Raw genomic sequence first — 26,958 nt, 5'->3', positions numbered from 1 at the left:
GGGAGCTCCGCGGTGAAGCGCAGACACATCTGAAGCGTCTGCCGCCTGGCGGAGCGCACAGCGCGGTCAGCCTCCTCCCGCAGTCGCGCCGCTGAATCTGGATACTTGTCTCCTCAGCTGTATTTTCCTCCTCTCCACCTTTGTGCTGTGATCGGCTCTCCCAGTCCGTTTCTCACACCCACCCCGGTACCCCCCATCCGCACCCCTCCTCCTTCCCACCTCCATCGCACCCTACCCTACCCCATCCACCGCCACCCCCTCTCCTCCTTTTAGCATCTGAAAAGACCACTGAGTGAGAATCGATGGCGCAGAGGCCCGCTTGACAGGACAATAAACCACAAAGAAGGGGTGAGTTTTTTTTCCCTCTCTTGGTTGTTTTTTTTGAATTGCGGAATTAACTCTAATGGCACAACCATAAGGGGATCGCTCGAGGCTGGCTGCGCGGAGATGATATTTTAACACACGGCATCTTTTGTTACCGCGATATGATTTACAGCAGGCGTCAGCTGCCGTGGTCCCACTCAGGGGGTGGGGGGGGGAGAGAGGAAAAATTATATATATATTTTTCTAAAAATAAATTAAAAAAATATATACCGTAAGGGGAAACCAGCGGCTCTGCATCCAGCATCGTTTGGGACATTAATTTCACATGAACACACATTCACCTTACGTAACCTATAAATGCATCACAGAATCCAAGAGAATAGCATGGCACTTGCCGCTGCAGCTTTAGATGAGTGTCGTTTGCCTGGATTTCATTGGGCGATGCGGTACCTTGAGGGTGTTAATGCGGTTGTCTCTTGTTGTAAACAAAAATATGTCAGCGGAATCGGAGAGGGAGGCTTGTCTTGTCTTTTTGAGGGACCTCCCCGGGAAATTGAGCGCAAGGCAGTGAGTAATGTTATAATTGGCTTGCTCTGCGCCGAGCTTTTCCACATTGCTTCCCTTTTCAGCCATGAGGAGAGGACAAGTCACATCCAAGGCGCAGGGGGAGCCGTCTATTTACAGCTGAGGCGCTCAGATCTGCCTCTCACGTCTGTGAGCGCCACAACAATAGCTTCCATTTTCCTCATCAGCCTCGGGCATAATCGATAGTAAAATATATATGTGTGTATTACACTATTGTTAGTGCAGATTTGGTCCAGTCTCCCAGGTGTCTGCTACAAAAATCACACCAGCACTGCCCACAGCTGAGAAGAAACTGATGAATCATATATTGATCTTATGTCTCAGCGTTCAGATGAGAATGTGTTTTGGCTGCTGATAACCTCAAGTGACCTGACAGCATGTGGTGGTCTGTTTGTGCCCCCCCCCCCTCCTTGCGTACAGCATCTTCACCGGCTACCCGTGAGACGCAGCGATGCCCCAGCAGAGGGAGGTCTCGTCTCCGTCCCGCCGCCTCGGCCTGGCATCCACCCGCCTCCAGACACTGATGCCCGACCACGACTTCCCATGAGGCCACCACCAGCACTCAGCTCGACCGCTCTGTATGGGGCCTCTCACATATGAAGTAGGTTCCTCTTATATATGGTATATGGGTGAGATACATCCAGTGCTCATGTTTTACATCAGGACTATAAAATGGCCCAATAATTCTCGTTTTGAGATCAAGATAGATTTCTGGATTCAGTTTTTTCACGTTTTCCCCATGACACTTTTACTCCTTCAAATTAATAAAAAGAAATATTTGTTAATTGAACCATTTAAAGACTAATAGCCACAAACATTACTTTATATTTTCTGATTATTGTGTGAGCTCTTGCATTGCAATATTGAAAAAGGCACACACACAAAACACCGTTTACATTTATAAAGAGTTATTAAATTATTATTTTTTAAGTGGTGTTGAGCAGTAGTTCTTCAGGCTTTCTGAAGGTCTTTGGATAGCAGCCTGTCACAAAAACCAGATGTCATTTGTTTCTTTATTTGAATCTATAAAAAATAAAATCAAGGATAACACAAATTGACAGGCATAAAACTGAAAACCTGGCAAACCTCAGCATGCTGTGCAGAGTGTTCTTAAAAAAAATTGGAGGAAACTGAACAAGTGGAGGAAAAAGGAAGAAATGGCAGACCTAAAAGACAATCTACAGCACACAAACAGTCCATGAAGTTGCTTAAGAGTAGGAACAATTTTAGCAAATACCTGATTTAGGACCTGAGAGATGCATCCCTTCAGTTGATCCATCTATTGTTCACTGAAACCTTACCAGAAATGTTATCAGAGAAAGGGAAACAGGGATGTAATACTGAATAATGCCAAATTACACAGGAATTGGAGTAAAAAATAAAAATGTACAGAGGAAATCAGGACAGAGATACATCTTTAAAACAGTGTGGAGGCTCTCCATGGTTTGGGGCTGCCTTTCAGCCAGTGGTGTTGGAGATCTTGTCAAAATTTTAAATGCAGAAAAGCACCATCAGTTTCCAGCTTCTGGAAACACAAACACACACTGACAATCCAGCAGAAGCATATCTGGATAGGAAAAAAAACACAGCGATGGACTGACTTCCCTAGAGCCCAGATACTGAAGCAGTGTGGGACAGAGAATGGGACAAAAGGGAACCGACATCCAAAGAAGAGCTCTGAATGTCCTGCAAGAAGCCACAAGGACTATTTCTGAAGACTGCTTAGAGAAAGCTTGCCTCAGAGTATTGAAAAATAAAGGTGATTATGTGTAACAAAGCCAAGTTTTTTGGGCATATTTTATAGATTGTAAGAGTGTGTGGCCTCATTTCATTTCTACAGTTTTTAATTTTGTCATTAATTTGTTAATTATAATTTTTCCAGGCTAAATAAAAGTAGAATGATGATTAAAATAAGTGTGGATGATGGACAAATAAACTAATTACTGTTTTACTGTCCCCGTATCCAGTCACCGGCTCCATCTACTGAGTCAGTTTCAGCAAATGTTGTCCACCCAAACTATCTCTCATTCAAAAGCAGATTTAGCCACTTAACCTGCTGGGCTGTCCTTAAAACCAAGCAGCTTGCATCAAGTTTCAAAATGTTCACTGTTTCCTCCTCTTCCTTTCAGTTGACATGGAGGATGAAGATGGGACTTGTCTACTTGATGTTTTGTGGTGAGTTTCTGATCTGTAATCGTACAGCAGGTAAAAAACAACAACAAAAAAACCACAGTCTCAAAGATATTTAAAGTACATAGATTATAATAAATTAAGGTTATTAACTGATTTTTTTGTTCTTTGCCTTTGTAGTGACCCCCAAGCCCTGAACGACTTCCTTCATGGGACCAATGAGGTAACAAATACTTAAATAAAGGGACTCAAATGGGGAAAAAAATCAATAGTGCTAATGATGGATTTGAGTTGGAAATATTTCTTGGCACATGGTACTGAGAGATGTCTGGAGGAGCGCAGAGAGTGTGAAAGGGACTCGTTATGTAGTACTGCGTGAATTTCTCAGCACGTTTGCGTGAGCCCGACTTAAAATTGGCTGATTTTATTCCACCAGCTGCAGACTGAAGACCTGCTCATTAACTCCTCCTCTGGGGAGCCCTCCCTCTTCACAGATGCCCCGGTGAGTGTCTGGATCCACAGCCAGTAGCATCACAACAAACAGCATTTTCCCTCGGGAGAATTATGTTTTTCTCCCCTTCTGTGCTTGAAAAAGCTTCCTGTTAACTTGTGCTAATCACACAGTTCTCCCCTATTTTCACTCAGCTTCTTCTCTCTGTTGTCTGCACCTTTCTGTTTACCTCCCACTGCTTCTTCCCCCAGAGTCCTGTCTCTCTGCTGGGAGATGGCAGGGACTCCCCAGACACGCCTCCGCCTGGATGTGTGGATCTGTCCTTCTTGGAAGAGGCCCTCCTGTCATCTCCAGAGGGTGGAGAAGACCCACAGGTGGTGCAGGGTGAGCCACCTGTGGAGGCAGCTTGTGAGGCAGAGAAGAGAGAAGTGGAGGAAGAGGAGGAGGCGGAGGTGGCATGTGATATCCTCCAGCAGAGCCTACAGGAGGCTGAGATCACTGAGCAGACCATGGCTCTGGAAGCAGGTCTGGCACAATCAGGGGACAGCCTGTCCCTGTACTCACCGGCCCCTCTCCTTTCTCCACCCACCGCTCCATTCATTCCTAAATCTGTGACCTTGCCCGTGACCACGGCATTGCCCAGAGACACCCAGGCAGCAGTGGAGCCTCCCCAGCCCTCCCTACTGGCTGTCGGGCCTGGATGTCCTTCTTTAAAGCCTGCCGCCCCTCCTCAGCTGATGGGGCTACTACCTGGAAATGTATTTCCTGCTCCTTCTCCAGAGACCTCCTTTTCTCTAAGTCCTGCCCAGGGCTCAAGTATGATCATCCACAAGGCTGTGCCGAGCGTTGCCAGTCGACCTCTTATAACTCCAACCCTGAGAGCAGCAGCAGCAGCAGCACCGAGCATCGTCCTGCAGCGCGCACCTCATCCTATACAGCCCAAGTTGCCCATCAGCATTCAGCCCAGACTGGTTCAAATTAGCCCCAAGCCCTCTGGGCAGAAGCCCACTCCTGGTCTTACATTCGTCCCTGGGACTGCCTCACCAAACATTCTATTGTCTCAAGCAGCGGGCCAAAAGACTGTCGCTCCGCCACCGCAGCCCACCCAGCAGCTCCCCAAACCAGTCAGCCTGCAGCTGGTCAATCAGGGTGGCTCCTTTGTGCTGCAGCCTCAGGGACTATTCCAAGGCCAAAACCAGTTCCTTCTTCCGGGCCAGTCTCCTGTTACAATCTCCCAGTCTGTCAGTGCAGCACGACCGCTGCTGACACCCAGTCACCAAGGCTCATCGGTTCACAGCATGACCCCCTCCACTGGGCAGCTTGTAGATGGCTCTCAGATCTTAACTGTGCCCCAAAGACAGCTGAATTTCAGCCCTGTGTTCACCACCGCAGCTGGGCAGCTAGCGCTTCGCCAGGCCACTGTGCTTTCAGGACCTTTGCAGCTACAGTCAGCACCTGCTACTGTCTTCCAGATGCCAGCACAGCTGGCTGGAACCTATGCTCCAGGAGGGCAGGGGCAACGTGCCACCCTGGTCCACAGTCCTGCTCTTGGAAACCACATTACCTTGATCAACAGTTCAGGGGTGCTTCCCCCAGATCTTACTTCTATCTCAATTGTTAATGGCCCCTCAATGGTTCAGGGGATGCCTTTTGCTGCCCAGGGCCCAGCTCCTCCGAGAGGAGTGACAGAAGGACAGCTAAACCTCCAGCAGGCCTCGGTGGTCCTGCTGCCAGAGAGAACTATTCAAGAAGAGAGGACCAGCTCTGAGGAGACTTTTCACCAGCTACAACAGGTGAGCTCTAACTGGAGTGTAGAGGCACATGATCTGCATGAAGGAGCTTTTGGTGTAGATACTTACAAAGTAAAACTGAGTAGCTGCTTTAACATAAAGTAACAACTTTGAACTGTCTGATTTCTTACTGTAGTAACACACGAGATTCCTCAAAATGCCTAAAATCCCATTTTGCCCACAGAGATTCAGAAAATATTCCCTCCATAAACACACCAAGTCTACACGGCTACATTTACTTTTTTTTTATCTGTTCCTGAACTTAATTACCACACAATAATAATATAACTTTGATATAAAGACTTGATGGTCATTGTGCTCAATTACACAACCCAGTTTTATCTGACTCTAACGTCTCCTTCTGCAGCCCTATGGACACACTCTCCAGCACGTCTCTGTACAGCCCACCACTTCTGCAGGGCTGCAGTCCTCCTCTCCCCCTGTGGTTACAGTCCTACAGCCACCTCCCGAAGCACCTCTGGCCCCCGACCCTGCAGAGATGCCCAAACTCTTGTTGCCCCCATCAGATATGACCCAAGTGGTAGAGGAGGTGACCCACTCGATGAGTCAGAACCAGGCCTTTATGCAACATCTGCAACAGGTCAGAGCTCGAGCAACCTCCTGCGAATTTTACATTTACATGACAGCAAGACAGTGCCGATTCTCATCAGTGAAGTGCATGTAAAAATATAAGCAACAGGCAGCTAAACGGTAGAATGTAATTTAAGGTCTAACTTTACAGTACAGAAACTTTACAGAAAAGGACAAAATGATGGTGTATTAAAAAAGGAGTTTCACTGATAGAAACAATTTATGTTATATTAACAAGCCCTGGGTGCAAGTATGTGATTATGTTTCAAATAGCTGCTGCTATTTGATAGACTTGCCTCTGTTTCCTGTGGAAGCAGGCTCACCAAAAACAAGGATTTGCGTGAAGTTTAAGGCTCAGGCAAACTGGAAGAACTTAGATAGGCGATACAGAGAGAAGTAAATGGATTGATTCCTATATAGCGCTTTTCTACTCTCCCGGAGTTCTCAAAGCGCTGTGTACAATGTGCCACATTCACCCAATCACACCCATTCTCCCAAGCACTGACTCTAAACTGAGTGCTTTTCTAACAACATTCACACACTGATGGATGCATCGGTGAGCAGCTTGGGTATCTTGCCCAAGGATACTTGGCATGCAGGCTGGAGGAGCCGGGGATCGAATCACCAACCTTCGGATCAGTAGGTGACCTGCTCTACATCCTGAGCTACAGCCACCCCCAAGAAGTTAGACGACCTTTTTAAAGATGTGCAAAGTCAAATGTTAGATTTTTGAGTTTGCTGCTTTAAGGAGGGACTAGCCCCCTAAGTCACCCCTCTTTTCTAGCATAATTGTGGCCATAAACACTATAGGATTCAAATTACAAAAAGAACTCGCAATATAGCATGCTTGTTGTTTGTTACGTTCACTGGTGATGCAGAGGAAGAACTATAAAGAACTGTAAATATTCATACCTTAGAGAACTTGGAGTCTTCAACTCTTCGGCCTGCAGCTCAGTCTCCTGGCGTTTTCTCAGTGCCACCATCTCCTAAACAGACATCACAGCAGGTCTCTTTACCATCTTGTAAACTTTCCCTTTCGATCTTGCCAAAAGTGAAGTTAAATAAATGAAAATAAAATGTGTGCAGAGCTTCTGGTATAGATCTGTAATGTCAAGTTGCCTTAAAACAATAGAGGCAATAAAGATGCAGTGGTGAAGATAATATAAAACGATCTAATTTGTCTGGTTTTTTCTGATTCTTTCTACCACAGCAAGCACTTAGTCCCCCGATCACTTCTGAATTGTTGGTTGGAGCGCTGCCGGTGGTGCCAATGGAGTCGCTCGCCTCACCAGTCACCAGTGACAGAGAGTCCCAACCTCAGACCCATGCAGTCTCCGGTCAGGACACCTGCACAGTGATGTCAGACCAGTGTGCTGAGGTTTCTCCGCTTCACTCGGACCCTGAGAACACGCCACTGATCTGCTCCCCCTCTCAGATTCAGGACACTGGAAGACCAGCAGCAAGAACTTTTTCCCCTCCAACCGGCCCTCAGATTGCTCTGCCAGGACCTGAGAATTCAGTCCCCCAGACTACAGCTTCCCAGCCACACAGTGAACCCCTGGTTCAGTACGAAGTCCCTCATCAGCTACAGGTATCGCAGGCCTTGTTTGCCCACAACCAGTTGCAGATCCAGTCATCTGTTTCCAAGCCTCTGCCCCAGGCTCAGGCCTCAGTTTCACGGCCCCAACTATCTGTTTCACAGCCTCAGCCTTCAAACCATACTTCAATCCACAGCAGTCAATCCCCTCTGCCTGTCAGTGTCTCGGTGCCTCAGCAGCAGCCTAATCCCACAGCTGCATCTGCAGTTCTCTCCAAAGCAGGAGACGACTCTGCTGTCCAACAGCACACACAAAACAGTGAGTTATCTGCTAGTTGATAAATAATATGATTCTTAATTAGCTTTTTTTTTTTTTTCTATTGCCCCCACTATTGCTATCGCTTTTATTATATTTTATTTCCAGTTAATTCATTATCATGATTGCTGCCACCATTTCTGTCATCCTTGTAATTCTGTCCGCTATCAGAGCCAACAGCTGCCTTGGCCGTGGAGAGTAAGGCATTTACTCTCGATGTCCATCCACCCTCTCCTGCAGCCCAGGGGGTCCAGGGGCCCCCTGCTCCCATGGAGTGCGCTCCCATCCAGACAAGTCAGCAGACGAGCACCAAGGTGAGCGAAAGCTAATATCCAATTACTTGAAGTCTGATTTATTATTTAATTTAAAAAGAAATGTAATTGTTATTATCAATTAATATTATAATTATTTTGTCAGTGTATTAATTTCTTGGTATGTTTCTAAAACAAGTTCTGACCAGCTCCTTCATCATTTCATGATGCTCTTTCTTGTGATAATATTGTGTTTAGTAGGTTTAGTGCTATTAAAATCTGTAATCTACTCATAATTACTATACATAATTTTTCCTCTGTACTGAAATGAAAGAATAAAAGATGGCAAGCTTTGAAATTATTATTTGTTTAATACTGCAAATGTGTAACGACTGACTTCAAAATGCACCCGCGTCTGTCGTTTTTAACTCGTCCAAAATGTTGTGCGTCTGCCAGCTGGCAGGTCCTCTGGAGCTGCAGAGAGAGGAGAGGCTCACACCAGCAATGCGCAGGCACAGGTAAGAGAAACTAAGAACATTTCTGTACTGCTGAAAGTCGTCATGTAAGACGCTGTTGTGCCTTTCCGATTTTTTTTCCTGGTGAATAACAGGAAACTGTCTGAAATGCAAAATGTTGAAAATATTATGCAGTGGGAAATTATTGCAGACGTATGAATGTTGTGTGTATTATGATGTATGCACTTTTGGCCATGTATCATTAGAACAGGGGTGTCCAACTCCAGGCCTCGAGGGCCTGTTTCCTGCAGGTTTTAGATCTCACCCTGTGTCAGCACACCTGAATCACAGAATTAGTTCATTACCAGGCCTCTGGAGAACTTCAGGGCATACTGAGGAAGTAATTTAGCCATTTAAATCAGCTGTGTTGGATCAAGGACACATCTAAAACCTGCAGGACACCGGCCCTTGAGGCCTGGAGTTGGACACCTCTGCATTAGACTAATGATTGCACATAATTCCTTAGAAGCATTTTTTTTCTTGTTTGTTGGACTCTTATTGTGAAAACAGTGTGCAGTAAATAGTGATTCTACAAGCATTTTCTGCTATTGACAGGAAAGATGGGAAGTTAACACAAAGAGAAACTTCTGTCGCTTCTCTTGTTGTTGATGATGAGGTTTTGGAGTATTGGATGCGTATGCTATCTTACGTTGGTACACACCAACTGAAGTGTGAGGCCTCATATTTCAAATCAAATCAAAAATCAAATCACTTTTATTGTCACATCACATGTGCAGGTACATTGGTACAGTACATGTGAGTGAAATTCTTGTGTGCGAGCTTCACGAGCAACAGAGTTGTGCAAAATACAATAACGTAAACAAGAAAAATACAAGAATGGCTACATCTGAAACTAATAAATATATGTACAATATTTAATAGTATATGCATTTCTGGATGTGTATATTTTAAAACATTGTATAATTAGATTTAAAATCACTTTAAATTCAGTTATTGATTTATCTACTTTAAATATGAAGTGAGGAGTTTAATAAGATTACATGACAATTACAAGTTATCTACACCAGTATCTCAGCTGATGGAGGAATCCAAATGGTGTATTGATAAAAGCTGCATTCAAACTGGAGGGGGGGCGGTTGTGGGCCCAAAGCGGGTTGTCTGCTATTTGGAAGGTCCGTGTTTAAATCCCTAGCTCCACTAGTCTGCGTGTTGAAGTATCCCCGGGTAAGATACTGAACCTAAAGTCTCCCCGAGTGCATCTATCAGCATCTGGTTTGAAAAAAATAGGTTTGATAAGCAGCTTTTACTTAAAAGTGAGACAGTTTACATTTTATTCTACCAGTTGTCTGTGCTACCTGTGTGTTCGCCTCAGTATAGACAACACACACCAGCAAACATCAGACTTTACTTGCATCACTGCACACACACGGCATAAACTCAATACTGCACGCTTCAGAAAGCTTGCCCAGTGGGTGAAGCGGATTCAGATTCTACATAATAACCCAAAGTCTCTCCCCTGAAGAGTTCACAGCCTGGCAGCAGCTCCCCATGTCTGCGGTGCATATATATGTGTGTGTCTTGTCAGCCCTGCACCTACTGTATAAAAAGGTAGAGGTTAATTGGGAAAATGTGCAATAGGTGTGCCAGTCACCTCACTTGGCACTGCTCCCTGAATCGCTCTGCCCCACCTTTCCTCCTGCAGCTGAGCCCCAAAACCACACAACATGAAACATAAAACATGAAGATTCCTGTAAACTGGTACTTTTCATGGCTCTTAAAGCTGATAAATGTAACAAAAAATAAAAAAAACAAACCCACGCTATTAGATGGTTCCACCTGTGTTTTGTGTCTTGTCCTACTTCTTTTGTGCTGTAATAAACTACTGTAGGTTTAAGTTAACGCAGAGTTTTTATTAAACCCTTCAGGTTCCAGCAGCAGCTTTGTTTGGACCATGGAGCAGTGCAGGCTCCGCTCACTGGCCCAGCCTTCTCCACACTGAAGGACGCTGTTAGACACCTGCTGCCATACCACACCTGCGCTGGTCACCTGCCCACTCAGGATGACTTCAATTTAGGTTAGCTTGATCGCTGACTGATTACTGACCTAACCATATCCTGCACATAAATGTATCTGGAAGAACAAGTGCCAAACTACTTTATAACTCAATAGGATGTAATTATTTTTATCATATGAGTTATTAATGATGTTCCTCTTCACAGTGGACCAGGAGTTCGACACTGTGTCCGGTTTCCTGCTGAAACGCACCAAGGACATGGTCAACAAATACAGGCAGCTATTAGTTAGAGAAGCCCAGGTGAGACACCTCCTCTGGGGCGGTATTGCTTCAAAACCAAAACAATGTCTGGATGTTGAGTGACTCAGTTTGCTTAGTTTCAGATGTTGATTCTCTATAATCATCTTCTCAGTACTGTTTGGGTCTGTGTTTAAGGGGATTTGAACTTGTCTCCACAGCAGGAGAGTCCCTCAGCAGAGATGGTAATGCTGGAGCGTCTCTTCCTCCAGGCCGAGCGATACGCTCTAGCGGAGGACAGACGGCGAGCCCGCAGAGACCCGGGTCAGTGTCACAGCAGGATTAAAGAAGTACCGCCGCCTATTATTGTTACTATTATTAAAAAGAGGTTTGCTATGTGTGGGTGGGTGTTTGCCAAAATGCAGATGCCAGTGCTGAAGTAAATCTGAACCGGCAGGGAAAAAATGAATTAGTGAAACAAACTTATTAGCACTGCTTTTAACCTGCATATTTGCTCCAGAGCAGCTCCCAGGTGTTAAGTAATTAAATGGTGTAAATGTGGAGCAGGGTGTGCTGAGAGAGACTCAGCATGATGGTGAAAAACACAGTTATGTTAATTAAACATTTGGAAAAGGGGCAGGAGGTTGTTGAAAGCTGTTACGAAAACTAAGACATCAAACTATTAGTTTCATGTCTGTTTGCATGTGCTCTCTTCAGGCGCACTGCTGCATTTTAATCTGGCAGTTCTATAGCTGGATTAAAACGTTATGTTTTGGGGGTGAAGGCATAGGCAACTAAAAGCACAGCTTTGTGCATAATTAGTGAAATTTGTTTGGATAATTTTTTTATTCTCTATGATCTGATCCTTTAGACTTTTATGCCTGAAAATTCTTCATCTTCACAGCATGTCTATGTAGAATTAAACCAGACAAACTGGATAATATTGTTCAATCAGCTCCACTTTCCTTTTTCCAGAGTCCTTTATGACAGCTTTGGCTACGTCAGCGTCTTCCCCTCATGCCCACTCCTCTGGCAGCCCCTCTTCTCCCCCAGCCTGGACCAGACTGTCCGACAGGCCTCCGGGACTGAAGACCTACCGCTCCAGCTCGCGGGGGGCTCTCAGACTCACCATCAAGCAGGAGTCAGGCTCTCGTAAGGTGATCCACAACTCGGCCTACGACCCGGGACTCAAAAGGGACCACACGGGGCAGCTGACCAACGGTGGTGGGGCTGTGAACGAACGCCACTCTCAGGCACCCAACAGAGAACCCAAGCGTCCTGAGCATGACGAGGAGATGACCAACGGAGCTCCGCTCAGTAACACTGCTGAGCAAGTCTCACAGACAGCACCCACGTCCGTAAAAAAAGTCCCAAATCCTCTTTCTATGCCAGAGCCGCAGGATGTGCGCTTTGAGTTGCCTCCCAGAGACGTCAGCGCTCCAAAACTGAAATGTTTCAGGGTGGATGCGTCCCCTCGGGCCGAGCAGCGGTTCAGCCCGCCGCCTCCGCCTTTCCAAGAGGACAACATGCTCAGTGAACATCTACAGAGTGCCATCGACAGCATACTGGAGCTTCAGCGCCTGCAGGGCCCCTCTGCAGCCCCGACAAGGGCCACGTCAGGCCCGACATTGGACCAGGCTGTCACCAGCATCCTGGAGGGACACCTGTGAGGTAATCTGCATAGACAGGCATCCACACCGATCCTAAAACATCGAAGTTGAAGTAAAACAAAGGAAGGTGTACAAGACTTCTTACCTGTTCCCAGAAGGGTTTCAGATTTTACAGAAAAAGCGAGGAGAAAAAAGTTAAGAGGCACTATAAGCAGATGCATACCAGACAACAGCACTATCTATAGTCCGATAGATGTTAGATACTTCATTTTGATGTACGTTTGTGGAAAAAAAATCTATTTGAATAGGAGCTATATTGTTTCAGTGGTAGTTGAGTCATTCAGAGGTTTACGACACTGGTGTAACCTTCATCAGCATATAGTATATAAGTAATAGTGAGGCAAACGAAAACGTGGAGTAGACTGAGATTATTCAATAGTTTTTTATAAGATTTCTTTCGAAAATGTGAAGTTTTCTTTTGCATAGTGCCAAGCTTCCAGGGTATTTATTTTGATAATCTGTGCCAATTGTGTTTTGCGCAGCGAAGATGTGCGTGCGTGTTTTCCTTTGGATTGGTTTGCGTGGATCAGATAAGTGCGTGTGTGTTTGTGAGAGTGAGAGAGAAGACATTGCATCCTGCTATGGGACAGTACAAAAAAAAAAAAAACAACAAAAAAAAAATACACAATTCCCGCAGGCTCCATCATCTCGGCTTAATGAATGAAACTCCAAAGAATTTGTGCTACATCCTGAATACACCAGCAAACGTCCGTGTTGTGTCTCTTCCCACAAACTGGAGTGCGTCCTTGTTATAGCAGAAATAACCCGAGGGGGGTTAAAATACATATTAGGCAGTCATGCTTTCTTATTTTTCATTTTTTTGGACCCTTGCTGTCACTTGTGCTAGAGTCTTAACTGTGAAAAATCTCTAGTTTTCTGTGCGTTTTCAGAAACGATAATGGTTTCCCATACTGTATGTATTAACATGCAAGCAATAATAAGTTGGGGTTGTTGGGAGCAGTGGTGGTGCAGTGAAGAGGAGGAGATGACAGATCTTTGCCTGTTTTGCTTATCGGTGTCATTGGATGAGAACGAAGATTATTTATCATTGACTAAGATGCTTATGCCATTATCAAAGCCCGTGTAGTTTAGAAATTGTGTTTCTAACATGTTTTAAGGGCTTTGAGGGTACTTAACTGCAAACGTGACCATGAAAATGTCCATTTTAGGGGGGAAAAAACCCCACCAAAACAGACAAACTGTACAGATATTGAGCCTCTCTGCATCGTCAAACAGCCTTTGACCAAAAACTAGAGGAACCATCCGCTTCTCATCTCTTTAGAGTTCTTTGTTTCTAGCCCGCTGTCCTAAAGCTGGAGCTTTATTTTACCGCAGCCGTTGTGGAGCAATATATGATTTTTGCGACATCTTATGTTAATGTGACAATCTTATTGGTCTGTGTGAAGGTGTGAATTCTGGTCATTTTGGGGTCATTTGTAACAGCTGTACGACTCTCTCCCTTGTGAAACGCGTGCAAGATGTTCCTTGTGGATTTTTGCCTAGAAGGTCGAAACGTACAAGCGGCAAATAGTCTCCTTTTTTTGTGATATTACCTAAAAATTTGTTTTAAATTTTTGCTTTTGCAAACCCGTAAGGGATCAAGGTTTGACTTGCAAATTGGAATTGTCGAGAAAATGCCTTATTTTAATTTCAGTGTACCTGAATTGGAGAAAAAGCTTATTAATGTAGTGTTTTTGAATACTTTTGAATAACATCTGGTGTTCTGAAAGTGAAAATAACTTGTCCCTTCAAAGAAAAAAAAAAAAAGATCCAGAGATTTGGGGCTAAATCTGAAACTCATTTCTTGAAATGTATTGTTTGGTTTTTCTTTTTCGGTTTTTTTTAATATCTGTAAAAAAAAATTGTCTTTTGTCGCAGTGAACAAAAGGAGTTAAATATGCAGTAATTTAGTGTTGAAACTCTGCAGGATTACAAGTGGACACACACAAGAGGATTCACTAAGGACTCTAAACTTTTAAAGTTTCCTGCAAAAGGTTAGAAGTGAAACCATGTATATGCTTGCCAACATAGACTGTATATAAAGGACGGACATGGGCAATTTGACACATGCACTGTTTGTGAAGCCTTATTTTCTTAAGCCTCTAGCTCAGTGTTTTTGTTTTGTTATTTTTAACCCAGGTACCACAACATGGGACAGATCTCACTGAAATATAAGATAGGGACTGATTTGGCACCCTATGATTGCTAATTGGGATGATTACCTAAAGTTAAGCCCATAAATTCATCAGGAAAGTGTTTACTGGAGGCAGAAATCAAGGAGGCTGAGGACCATTTTCTAAGTCAAGGGGAGAAAAAAAAAAAAAGTCAAAATTTCAGATTATTGCCTCAAATGTCTTTTGACACTGAAGGTAGGATAACCTCAAATTTTCAGTGGCAGAAAGAAGCTTCTACACTTTTCCAATTGACTTCTGTACAAGCAGACCTTTTTCACAAGCACAAGAGTCGCCCCCTGCAGGCCACTGAAAAGAAAAATGAAAATGCAGGTTTAAGGTGCTTCTGCAGTGAGCCTGAAACTACAGCCTTCTTTTATATACAGTCTATGTATGCTAACCTAGCATGAGGCCTGTCCATAGCAGAAACAGCTAGCCTGGTTATGTCCAAAGGTAAATGCCTACCAGTGCTGCTAAAGCCAAGTTAACGGTCACCTTTCAAAGTAGTTCCCAAAATTCATTAAATAGCATACCCCCCCCCCAATTAAAAGCAAAGGCTTTCTAATAACTTAAACTGAATCTTCAGGTGTGTTTCCACCCTCAGAGGTTTTCACTGTAATGCAGTAAAGATGTCAGAGTGTTTTTCATAACACAGGATTGCACTCTTTATCACCGCTAGACTTCTTCAAAGGGTAATTCCACCAAAATTTACTTCAAGAAAAAAAAAAGAAAAAAAAAGAAATAATTCCCCAAAGTCAGTCCATGTTAATAAATCAAGGGCACCCAAGAAATGAAAAGTCAACTTTGATGGAAACCCCTTGGATGAAGCAGCATCATGTGCCATTGTTATTGTTGCAGTGTCAAACACTGACCTTTAGAAATATGCTTAGTTTGTCAGCGTCTTAGGATAAAGGGATTCTGCATGTTGAGCCATTTTATTTATTTGTAAATGTGTTTTATTTAATTTTCCTGACTGAACTGTGAAACCAGGGGAGCTCATAACTAATTCAACTTCAGATACAAAACATTTGACTGACAGATTGTTTCTGATGCCAAAATCAAGAGGCCTTAATTCAGCAAAACTAGATTGTAGAAAAAGAAAATCCACTTAAAGACTCCTTTGACCTGAAAGTCACGAGTGATTCATATATGAAATGTTAAGAAAACCACTTTTGTACTCATTTTTACAGACTATTTATTAAACTGTGATTTTGTAAGAAATAAACAAATGAATGTGGCTGTGTCTTGTTTCGGGTGGGTGGGGAGTGGATGGAGGGTATAGGTGTGTTCAATAACTCATAAGATTAATAAACATCACTTATTTACTGTATCATTCACAGGAAAACATAAATAAATATAATGCAGCTGCTTCCATAAGGTAAATTTCTTATACTCTAAAGCTTTGCAGAGGGTTAAATCTTGTAATTTATCTTCATCACGTCCAAGTTGGCAGCTTTTCTTTACTGTGCAGTTTGGAATCTGTGAAACGACGTCGCTGTTAAACTGAAACGAGCTCATGTCCCGACACAGTCTCCGGTTAGGTTTAGGGGTTAAGAGGCACGTTCACACGCGCCATGGAGAGGTCCCAGCCGTCCGGAGAATTGGCACCACGACATAAGCAGGAGTTTAAATAAATGACCAAGTGAAAGCCGCCAACTGTACTTACATTTTGTCTCCCCTGCTGCGATAAGTGTACAAAACCACAGACGCAATACATTCAAGCCCAGAAACACCTTGACTAACTCATCTTTGAAAAAAAGGAAATTGAGCAAAGATGGATTTTATCTTCATGGCATTCCCAGGGAAATTCAGTTATCTATTGACCTAAACCAGACAACAGAATGAAAACTTAAACTGGACGGAGAGCCAAATAATTTAAGGTCCTATAAAAACAACCATCTCTCTGCAAAGCAAATCATTCATAATAAGCTGCTGACCCACAGGGGGTAGAGCTGGAGGTCAAGAATAAAGTAGCAGGCAGCAGCCTTTTCTAAAAATCTGTTCAAGATTTATGATTGTTTGGTTTTGTTTTGTTTAAATAAAAAAAGTCCACATGCGAACAACGTGTCCACGACATTGTAAGGTTAGTGTTTTACCTAGATTTCTCTCCACAGGTAGGGTCAGTTACTCTTACTGGAATTTGGCATCAATGTTCTTTGCCCAGTGGGGTCCTGACAGCAGCCACATACTATAACATTTCCATCCCTGCTGCTCAATTAGTGCATTCACGTGCTCACTAAAAAAAAAAAGCAAAAGCAGGTTGGAGAAACTGATGGAGTGGCTGTTGAGTTTCAAAGTAAAAGAGTAAAATCCAGGTTTCCTATCCAGGTGCGAGGTCAGTCGTGCCCTTCTTGGAGATGGAAAGTCAGTTGAGTTTAATGGGCAGGTCCTCTCCGTATTTGCGAAGTAACTTGCTGTGATTGTGATCGATGGACCACAGAGGAGGGAGGTGGCGAGGCTGCATGGTGGTGAGGAAATGCTGCCTCCAGCGACGCTCCAGGACCATCAGTCCCCGCAGGCCTTGCTCAGCGTGCGCTTGCACCACCTTCAGACCGTGAGGCACGTACGCCTCGTTTAAAATCCTTCAGAGGAGAGAGGAGCGGTCAGAGTGAGTGCATACTAGCAAAAATGATCATGATACACTACATGCAGCTGTTTAAACGTACAGTGATGATTAGGACTCAACCAATAATTTGGTTCACTGAGTGGGCTGTTAAATTATGAATGCTTCTTAGCATATTTAAACTGGGGACTAAGTAAAGTTAAATGTGACTGTACACTTATGTTTCACTGTGCCTGTGATTGGCAAGTACACATCTTTGCACAAGTGGTTCACAAAAAGTATAAATAAATTCCTTATTCGTCTTACATCTGTGCATTTTTCTGTTATTTGACCACTTAAAAATCTCTGGGCTTGTTGTCCTGTTGCATGACACCGGTTCAGCCTAGCTTTAGTTAGTTATTTAGTTATTGGACAGATGGCCTCACATCTGACGTTATTTGGTATACAGAGAAGTTCTTGGTTGACTCAGCGACTGTAAAATCCTCAGGTGTTGGGTCTGCAAAACAAGCCCAAATCATCACCCCTCCACGACTGCGCTTCATAGTTTGTACAAGGTATTTGTGTTGATATTGTCCATAATCGATGGACAAACATCTCCCACTTTAGTCTCATCTATTCAAAGCACACTCTTTGTCTTGTAGCTTTTTCAGATGCAACTTTGCAAACCCAAACCATGCGGCCACGTTTTTGTTAGTGAGAAGAGACTTGCTCCCGACTGTCCTTCCAAACAAGCCATACTTGTTCTTTTTTAATTGTCCTGTCACAGCTTTAACATTCAACATGCCAACTCTGTAGAGTCTGAGATGTAGCTCATGGTTTTTTTGCAGTCACTGCTTGGTTACATCAGCAGTGCTCAGATTTACTTAAAACCTAAACGCTAAAGTATTAAAATAATTTAAGGTATCATTAAGACACAACCATAACTGACGTGTGATCACGTATCAGTTTAAACTCACTTAGTCTCCAAATCGGCCGCTTGCTGCAGCGCTTCCTCCGTCGCCCCCTCTTCGTCATTCAAATTCAGGAAACTCTTGATTAAAGCCTGCAGCTCCTCTCGCCGTTGTTTGGGGAGTCCTTCCCCGGCAGTGAGCAGAGCCCGAGCCGCCGAGCGTACTTTCCGTCGATCAGAGTCCTCAAAGATCCGAACTCCCTCCTCGCAGCCCTGAGGGGCAGAAAACTCTTCAGCCAGCTGCTGTTTCAGGAAGCTGTCGTGTACATTGGAGGCAGCGTGGCAGCTGGTGCACAGCAGCAGGATGTCATGGGAGTTGTGGTCCTTCATCTCTGTGGGAAAATGCCGTCTGTACTCATGCGGCACAATATTTTTCCTTAAGGATCAAACAAAGATGCATGTTAATCACGTCTGCAGTGATTTGGTGGCACCACAAAATAAGACATTTATACTTAAACAACACAAATGATCTTCTGAAGTTCAGAACAAACTGCCATTTGTCAAGCAAATTTGTTTGTTTTATTGGTTCTGTGCTTGAGATCAGACAAGCAGAACAAGTTCTAAGTAAACCTTCAATATAAATCAACTTCAAAGCGAATAAGTGTGTCAAACCTGATGTAAGAATCTGCTTTTCCACAGACCACACAGAGATTCTCCTTGGCAGTCAGGTAGTAATCCTGCTGCGAGTCAGGACGTCCCGACGGCTCAAACAGCAGCCTCACAATAAAAGGCTCTTCACTCTCGAGCACTGCATCACAAACAGAACAGCATCGGGTTTTCAGGCTATTCTTTGAACCTCACAGGGATGCAAATGCATGACAGTATTTACAGAGTTTGAGAAGAAAAAGCAACAAAACAAAAAACAAACACATTGTATAGTTCACACTATTAATACTAATACACTTTTTTAAAATGCACAAATCTATACACTTTATACTGGTGGCCACTAGTGCTACTCCAGAGCCTTCCAGTAAACACACGTCGTTGACTTCCTCTTTGAGTTATCACTTTCAAAGAAAAAAAAACAAACAAACAAAAGACCCTTGACCTATGCCCTGGATTGCACGTTTGAAATCAAAGCAGGCTTCATGTTGCTGTGAAGTAATGACTAAGAGCATGCTTTTTGTAAGGAAGGATGCTCCTGACCATTGCCTTCTCATAGCAAGTCCTTTAGTATATACAAAAAACAAAATCACAAATACTGTATATTCATTTAAGAGTTTTTCATAGTCAAATCCTATTTGAAATGCTGCCAACAAGCGTGACACTGTGCACCAGGTATAACACGAGAACTTACTGGGTAAATCTAAACACCTCAGAAACCCTAGGATGTGGTCTACAGAAACCTGATTAATATTTAAGCATCTAATTGCAAACATTCATACTTAGAATAAGCATCAGAACCAATAAATAACCAACTAAATGTAAAGCAACAATAATTTAAAAAAAATGAAATTAGAAAGACAGGAAAGTAAAACAGGATATTCTAAGGAGCTGTTGCAGGTGCAGCAACACACGTCAAGTCTGGCTGTTTAAAGAGAGTCACTGAGAGCCAAGAAAATAAAGAGAGATCTGTGCAGCTTCTGGAAGGAGTGAGACTCGACATGAAAGGGAAAAACATTTAGGTTGTACTTAGGACAGCTGAAAGGCAATAAAGAGGGTTTTATCCAGCATACCTCCTATTCCTTTATCAAGGTACCATTTGGCTTTTTTCTTGTCACAGGTACACAGGGGTTGGCCATCTGGTGCATGGAGGAAACAGTTATCATAGAGGGGAGATTTCCTGGAACAGGCAGAGAGACACAGTATAAAGCAGTTTACATTCATATTTTCCTGTGCAAACGATGCCCCAAACTCACTGTACAGTAACAGCGGAAAACAAACAACTGCTCATCCTCATCTAAGAATGAGCTTCTTTGTCATTAATAACACTCACCTGGCGGAATACCCGGCACCCAGCGATTTCCTCTTGTGATTCTTTCGAGGGTCTGAGACTTGCTGATCTCCAGACTCTGGGTTTTCATAGCCTAACGACCTGGCCCTCCTCTTCCTGTCTCCATCACCTGCCCTGTCATCTCCATCTCCTTGGCCCTTGAACGGCACATCGACCAGACCCTGGCAGCGGGAGGCCAGCTCAGAGTAAGAGCTCCCACTGGAAGAGGCGGGACTGGCTTCAGACTGAAGGCCAAGGAGATGGAGGAAGAGAGCAATGGAAACCTGGGCATCTCTAGCAGCATAAGTCATCTGGAGCGAGCGAAGGGGTAAAGAAAATTATTTTGACAATACATGTTTTTGTTCGATTAGTTTGGCATGGCAGAAGAAACCAGCGTCTTGTCTGTACAAGTATAGTATTTACAATACAGTAAGATCCCCACCTGCTCCTTTGTCAACTGATCTGCTTCCCAATCACTGCAACGCACCTCTGGAGATTTGTCTAGAGAGATTTTCAACACATCTGCTGCCAGTGACTTCAAACTGAGTCCGTTACTTACTGAAGTTTGCCTAAAAGGGAGAAGGGAAAAGAAAAAAGAAAAAAAAGAAAAAGTGTGTATTTGCAATTGACACAAATAGTTTCGATTATAAGCAAGAGCAGAATTATTTTTTTACTTTTGTCGCAAGGCAAGGTGACGCAGGTCAACCGTACACGTCAGCGACAAACCGTAGTCACGTGTCAGTCGCTTGCCATCTTCGTAGCAACCAACTCCCACTTTAAGAATGTGTGGGTTTCTGAGAACTTCCATTAATGTGTGCGGGAAAGGCTGCTGACTGCTGCGAAACGGTAACAGCCTCACCAGGATGCACAGACCCGAGTACGAGGCCATCTGTAGCAAGGAGACCACAGCGGCTTTGCCTTTAGCAGACACCTGTATCCAAACAACAGCAGCTGGGTCAGAAAACACAGAGACAGTTGTCTGAGGTGATGATAATGGATGATGCTTAAAAGGGAAGAAATCCACCACAATTGTGTAATGTCATTAATGTTTTGTAAAGCTCAAGGTGTTTGGTTGTTGGCAAGAACAAAGGAGGGGATTTATGCATCTACACCAATGACAGCTGGTGCAAAAACAAAAACTGTACACAGCCGTTGTCCCCCAGATTTGGAATATTTGACTGAAGTGCAGACCCGTCTACATACCTCGCGAGTTTACTGTTGTCATGGTAACGGCCGTGTATGTACCACCCGATGCTAATGCTAACTCGGCCATGGAGGAGCAATCAGAATTCCCATCCAAATGCAGTGCACATTATAGCTGGGGACTTCAACCATGCTGATTTAGTCAGTATTCCCCAGATTTGAACAACAGATTAAATGTGCAACGAGGGGAGAAAAAAAAACAAAAAAACAACACACTGGATAAAGCCTACAGCAACATCCTAAAAGGCTTGTGCACAGACACAGACCTCCAATGGAGCTCTACATCCCTGCGGTTTTAAAGAAGGCCCAACAGCGTCTCCACTTTCTGAGAATCCTCAGAAAAATGGACCTGAAGGAGTCTTCTACCACTGCTCCATTGAAAGTGTGCTGACATATTGCATCGGTGTGTGGTTCTCCAGCTGCACCACAGCACATAGAAAGGCACTCCAGAGGGTCATCAATATGGCCCAAAAAATAAATAAAAAAATCCTCTTCCCTCCCTGAAGGACCTGTACAGCACTCGCTGTCTTAAGAGGGGACGCAGCATCCTACGGGACTGCACACACCCAGGACACCGGGTGTTTAAGCTGCTGCCGTCTGGCAGGAGGTTCAGGCTGCTGAGGACCCGAACAAATAGACTCATGTCTAATGTGCAATAATAACAGTGTGCAATACTAATACACTTTTTTATTACTAAGTTAATATACTGTGTTGTGTTGCGTTGTGATGTGTCGTATCGTGTTATATGTAGTGCCAACGTAGGGCAGTTCTCCAATGTCATTGTATTATGTATGACTGTGCAATGACAGAGTTATCTTATCTTCTTGTCAGCTTTTAGGGAAAAAGTAGGAATTCCTCACAACCTGAACCCTGAACCCCATGGCCAATTATTCTTCTACATTTAGGTGGATTTTTCTCCTTTTTAAAAAAAAGATAAATAAAAAAAATGGAAAAACATGCAAAAGGTATTTCTTACGGCGGAGGTCTTTACCCATTCACAGTCAAATCCCAGCACAGGGAAGACTGACAGTTCTTTTTGCATTATTGGCCACAACTGCTGCCACTCTTCTTCAGAGGTCACAATCACTGGTTTGATTCCCAGCAGGTGATCAGAAGACAGGATCCGGGCAGGAAGTGTGGTCTGGCACTGTACAGTCTGAAATTCATCCTTCACAACATGTGGCGGCTGTATGCATGTACACTCCACAGCTGTGACCTCTGTGGACTTTTCCTCAAGATTGTGCAAGGACTCTGCGACCTTCTGGATGGAAGGTAACCTTTTCCTTTTTGTTCGATACACCCGCCATATGAGCAGCCCTCCCAAGGTTGCCCCTAGTACTGCCGTTACGACAGCGGTTAAAGGTCCTCGATGAGACATGCTGACTTGTAATGATCCTAATCAGTCTGAAGTTCAAACCTAGAGCCAAAAACACAGTAGAAGCAGTGAGTGAGACGATCTGCGAGTTTTATTCAGCTTGTCTGTTAAAATAAATTGAAAAAAAAAAAACAACACCAAAAACAAAGGAGATGACCTACCTTTCCTGCATCAGTGAACCCAGCTGTTGCAATTTAGACAGACAACGCACATCTTTGGAACAAAACCAGCAAAGACAGGTTATTTTATAAATACCCTTCATAAACAGATCTATGTCTAGGTTTTTACTGTCTTAAAGCAGACAGATAATCCTCACACCATCAATCTCTGCCCATCAACATGCAAAATCCAGAAAATCAATGGCCAAGTTAATCATGTTTGGTTATTTTTTTATTCCAAGAAGCCAGACTTTGCAGTAAATTTTAAGCGCTCTTGCGCCATATGTTGTCCAATCTTTAAGGTAATACAAAGTTTTAATTTAGACATTAGCTGCAATTTACTCATTTTCAAAAGATTTTGATCTACCATTCAATGCCATCTAAAAAGGATCTTTTTAGCAACGGCTTCATTTTTCAATATGACAATCATCTGAAACACACTGACAGTGCAATAAAAACATACGTGGTTAGAAAAAAAAAACAAAAACAAAACAATGGAAAACTAGTAGTCATGTTTTGTCCTTAACATTGAAGCAGTGTGGGATTATCTTGACAGACTTGAACACCACGCAGCCAAAATCCAAATACGAGCTTTGAATGTCCTTCAAGAACAAAACTGTCTGAAGAATATTTACAGAAATGACAACAAAGCCTGACTAAGAGAGTTCCGAATTTACTTAAGAATAAAGGTGGTCAGACCAGATGGCGTCTTCCAAGCAATACATGTTACAGTAAACATTTGCTCCCATTTTCCTACAAAATAAAAAGAAATGAAGCGTGACTCATGTATAGTTAGTAGCTGCAGCTCTTGATGGTAATCCTGCCATTATATATTTGCACGTGTCCTTTCGGGTCCTAAAACAGGATTAGGATTATTGGGGAAATTGGGGGACAAAACAAGGGCGAATTTAGCGTAACATCGGTCAACTTAGCTGACACTGGTTTGTAAGGATAGGCTAGAGTTATAAGATCACTGCAAAGCAAAAAACAGCTATTGTTAGTTGTTACAAAGAGCAAACACCTCTCGATCAGGTAAGCAGCCAGCTGTTACTATACCGTTTGTTAACACAACTTTTGCTAGCTTCCCTCTGCGACGTAGCTTCAGCTGAAATAAACATCGATAAATTCAGTTCTACAAATGTCTATCACTTTTAAATGCAAGGCGTACCGCGAATTGCGTTCTGCCTCTAATCCCGTTTACTGTCCTCCAGTTTAGTCAAAGCAAAGTTTAATCAACGTTAGCTTGATTAGCTGCTGGAGCTAACCGGTTAGCTTGTGAGCTCTTCAGCCCCAATACGTTCTTTAAATGCAACCTGGACGCTAATTTTTAAGCGCAAAGTAGCACCGTACATATCATCCCACGTATTCTGCAGCTTACCTTTACACTTTCGAACAACACAACGCCACTTTATCTCACATGTACACTTGTTTGCTGTGCTCGTCCATCTCTTCCAGAGTGCATTTATATGAAGCTGCAGCGCCACCTGTTGGGGGGATGGACCAATAACAGACCAGTGGAGCCCATAGAATTTTAGCTCTCTGGCAGTGCTGATTGGGTGCGAGCACTTGTAAGGTGATTGCCAACAGCTTTCACACATTTCTGTAATTAATATTTAATATTACATTGGTACAGTGGCAACTAATTGCTAAAAGAGTATGTTTTGTCAAAACAGCTACCCATTAAATCAAAGACACGATTTTTAATCATACAAAAAAAGACAAATTATCAATTTTACAACCTGAAACCAATATTCTTCTTTTTCTTTTTAAATAAATCTATGAATATAATTTCACTTAATTATTTAAGAAGTTCATAATTAGTCATTCGTGTTAAGAGATTTCTCACATAGTGTATATTGCTTATAATCAAGAACACACACCACTTTTTCCTCTACCACCATAAATTTATTCAATCTTTTAGCTTCAGTATTTTTCCAAAGAAGTGGAACGAAGTAATGAAATAATTACAAAATGGAAAAATAGATCAGAGAATAGATCATATTCACAGGTTTGATTTAAAAAAATAAAACATGACAGAGAGAAAAAAAAAATCAGACAGTGAGAGAAACCATTAATATCTCCCTGCATTTTTCTGCTGCCCGTCAGAACAACAGCCGTCTAACGGAGGTCAGGGTAAGTCAGCATGCAGCTTCTCAGATCCTACAGTACCACAACTGACAAACCGTCGGCGATTGAGGTCACCTGGGAGGTGATGTCGAATCATCTACTTTAGTGCTTGTGCATAAAAAACTTTTTTTAAAAAGAAAAAAGAACAAAACAAAAAAACCCCCTAAAATTACCAACTTAAAACTTAAAAAAAAAAATAAAGAGGTGGATTAAAAACAAGATGACACATCCTACAGTGTTAAATAAAAACAAATAAGATAGTTACCACACAAAATGAAAATAAAAATAATGACAATAAAGACAGAAGAAGAAGTTAAACTGTCAAAAACTGAGCACAGGTAAGAGAGGCAACCAGTCGGGCACCACCACCATCGCTAGGTCCACATTGGATGTAAAGCATCTCACTGTAAATAGGGTATCATTGCAGCAACAATCAATCACGGGATGCAACAGATGGCAATAAAGAGACTTGTCTTCAAAAATAAAACAAATAAACACAAAAGTAAAGCAGCTGTCCCTTCACAAAATCTCTTTACATCACATTAAAAATTAGCACTGCCGTGAGCTTTGTGTACAGTATAGATTCTTTATAGATATATTTTTTTTGTATAATATATACGATCATTTCTTGTATACACAAACATAAACTCGATTCATTGTAGCTAGCCTGTGCCTTTGGCAAGATTACTTACAACTCTTCTGTTAGATTCCAAAGCTATTTAAAATATACTTAATGCATAAAAATAAAGATTTTGGCATCGTCTCGCTCTATTCTTAAGATTCTGGAAGCTGAGTTCTCTCAGTACTGCTGCATTCCTGTGTCATGCCAACAGGGGGCGCTAGGAACTGGACTTTGTGAAAGGGAGCTGCCACGCCTGGGGTAGTGAAGGAAGCTGCCACACCTGGGGAAGGTGGAGGAGCTGCGGGGAGTGGCTCGGCACAGATATTCCACAGAGTTATGACGACCTTGCGCTCCACAGCAGAAACAAAATAATACAGACAATGCCAATGAAATGCCTCATGGAGGGGGAGAAGGGGGATACACCCTGTTTTTCATTTTTGTTTTTTGCCTTCTTCTCTCAATGTCACGCAGGGTTCTGCTCCCTTCTGATTTGCCTGCTGTTCTCTACAGGCTTCACCCCCACCCCCTGCCGCCACTGAGATTTTCCACTAAAACAGAGCGAGAGAGGCAGAACAACATTCTGAGCTCTAGTCAATTAGTCAATTCAACCAATCCAAGTCCTTAACGTCCAGTTCTTTCTAACTTCAATCTTAGTGTTCAGAGCTGGATCTCAAAGGTTTTTTGTAGCTCAGTAGAGAAGGGATTTGTGGGGGAGGGCGTGGTGTGTTGGCGTGAGCGGCCCTCCAGGGCTGCCCACTGGGCCTCAAAGGCATCTTCCTGCTGCGGGGGAGGCTGTGTAGATGGGGAGGATGGAGCGATTCGAGATGGAGCAGCCCAGCTGTCCGCCCCGTTAAAGGTCACACTGTCACTGGATGGCTGCTGGGGAGCGGGGATTGCCGTGGTGGACTGCGGAGGCTTGATGAATGGGCTGATGTTACTGACAGGCTGAGCGTCATGCTGGGGCGTCGTGGAGACCGGGCCGGGAAACGGCTGGGGTTGTGTGGCTGAGCCAAAAACATTAGCCACCATCTGTGAAGGAGTGATGCCAAACACAGGAACGCTGGGCTGAGGAAACGGCAGCCCATTAGCCATCGGGTGGGAGGCTGGAGCCTGAGCGTGAAAGGCAGGCTGGCGAGGGGGCAACATGGGCACAGGAGGGGGTATAGAGGGCAAAAAAGCCACTGGGGGACCAGAAGGTACAGAAGCCACGGGCATCGGCACAGGGGCAACGAACGGCTGGGGAGGAGGCGAGGCAGTTGCCAGGATTGGATTGGGCTGCGGGGCTCGGACAGATTTGGAAACTTCTTCTAACCACCGGTCTGCTTCTGAAGGTGTGCGTTTGTGGGAGGAAATAGCTGGAGAAGACGTGGGGGGCACTACGATCACTGGAGTAGGAGCTGACCAGTCACCTCCTGTCAGCAGAAAGTACAAGAATGAGTCTCGACCCAACATTTAACCGGAAAAAACACGAGACACTGCAACAGT

The 26,958-nt window shown here is 43.6% G+C and overlaps 3 protein-coding genes across 11 annotated transcripts in view; 1 reads left to right on the top strand and 2 right to left on the bottom strand.

Moving 5' to 3' along the window:
- The first annotated feature begins 250 nt into the window (after window positions 1-250).
- LOC102206863 (glioma tumor suppressor candidate region gene 1 protein) lies at window positions 251-14,139 on the top strand. Of its 2 annotated transcripts, XM_005736766.2 has the most exons (15): window positions 251-348; window positions 1,330-1,510; window positions 3,039-3,084; window positions 3,220-3,262; window positions 3,476-3,541; window positions 3,742-5,283; window positions 5,648-5,881; window positions 7,082-7,462; window positions 7,574-7,727; window positions 7,896-8,038; window positions 8,432-8,493; window positions 10,377-10,525; window positions 10,671-10,765; window positions 10,924-11,026; window positions 11,678-14,139. In XM_005736766.2, the coding sequence occupies exons 3-15, from the start codon at window positions 3,044-3,046 to the stop codon at window positions 12,370-12,372; spliced, it is 3,708 nt and encodes a 1,235-aa protein (XP_005736823.1). In that variant the 5' UTR covers window positions 251-348; window positions 1,330-1,510; window positions 3,039-3,043; the 3' UTR covers window positions 12,373-14,139. The 2 variants fall into 2 exon arrangements, with proteins under 2 accessions (XP_005736823.1, XP_005736822.1); XM_005736765.2 differs by having other exon boundaries at window positions 7,082-7,727.
- Window positions 14,140-15,278: 1,139 nt separating this feature from the next.
- On the bottom strand, window positions 15,279-24,263 carry exd2 (exonuclease 3'-5' domain containing 2). 2 transcript variants are annotated; one of them, XM_005736763.1, is made up of 10 exons: window positions 24,103-24,263; window positions 22,728-22,779; window positions 22,168-22,608; window positions 20,663-20,919; window positions 20,431-20,557; window positions 19,992-20,299; window positions 19,732-19,838; window positions 18,668-18,803; window positions 18,063-18,431; window positions 15,279-17,125 (listed from the first exon to the last, which is right to left on the bottom strand). In XM_005736763.1, the coding sequence occupies exons 3-10, from the start codon at window positions 22,567-22,569 to the stop codon at window positions 16,909-16,911; spliced, it is 1,923 nt and encodes a 640-aa protein (XP_005736820.1). In that variant the 5' UTR covers window positions 22,570-22,608; window positions 22,728-22,779; window positions 24,103-24,263; the 3' UTR covers window positions 15,279-16,908. The 2 variants fall into 2 exon arrangements, with proteins under 2 accessions (XP_005736820.1, XP_005736821.1); XM_005736764.2 differs by having other exon boundaries at window positions 22,183-22,608; window positions 24,103-24,261.
- Window positions 24,264-24,613: 350 nt separating this feature from the next.
- Window positions 24,614-26,958, bottom strand: part of numb (NUMB endocytic adaptor protein) — a 45,837-nt gene continuing 43,492 nt past the window's right edge. For all 7 annotated transcript variants that reach the window (XM_005736757.1, XM_005736756.1, XM_005736761.1 and 4 more), the window contains one exon: window positions 24,614-26,885. In XM_005736757.1, the coding sequence (XP_005736814.1) occupies window positions 26,131-26,885 (755 nt within the window). In that variant the 3' untranslated portion in view covers window positions 24,614-26,130. The remainder of the gene's footprint in view (window positions 26,886-26,958) is intronic.

Source organism: Pundamilia nyererei, unplaced genomic scaffold (assembly GCF_000239375.1).
Source record: "Pundamilia nyererei isolate P.nyererei 1_Seehausen unplaced genomic scaffold, PunNye1.0 scaffold00070, whole genome shotgun sequence".
NCBI classification, from domain to species: Eukaryota; Metazoa; Chordata; class Actinopteri; order Cichliformes; family Cichlidae; genus Pundamilia; species Pundamilia nyererei.
The sequence above is the reverse complement of the archived record's forward strand: the minus strand, read 5'-3'. Positions and strand labels throughout refer to the sequence as shown.

Coding starts and splice junctions, on each gene's coding strand:
- LOC102206863 (XM_005736765.2), top strand. CDS start 3,044: ATGGAGGATGAAGATGGGACTTGTCTACTTGATGTTTTGTG. Junction 3,085..3,219: donor TGTCTACTTGATGTTTTGTG/GTGAGTTTCTGA, acceptor TTGCCTTTGTAG/TGACCCCCAAGCCCTGAACG. Junction 5,284..5,647: donor CTTTTCACCAGCTACAACAG/GTGAGCTCTAAC, acceptor CTCCTTCTGCAG/CCCTATGGACACACTCTCCA.
- exd2 (XM_005736763.1), bottom strand. CDS start 22,569: ATGTCTCATCGAGGACCTTTAACCGCTGTCGTAACGGCAGTACTAGGG. Junction 20,920..22,167: donor AATGGGTAAAGACCTCCGCC/GTAAGAAATACC, acceptor GTTTGGATACAG/GTGTCTGCTAAAGGCAAAGC. Junction 18,432..18,667: donor AAAGCAGATTCTTACATCAG/GTTTGACACACT, acceptor TTGATCCTTAAG/GAAAAATATTGTGCCGCATG.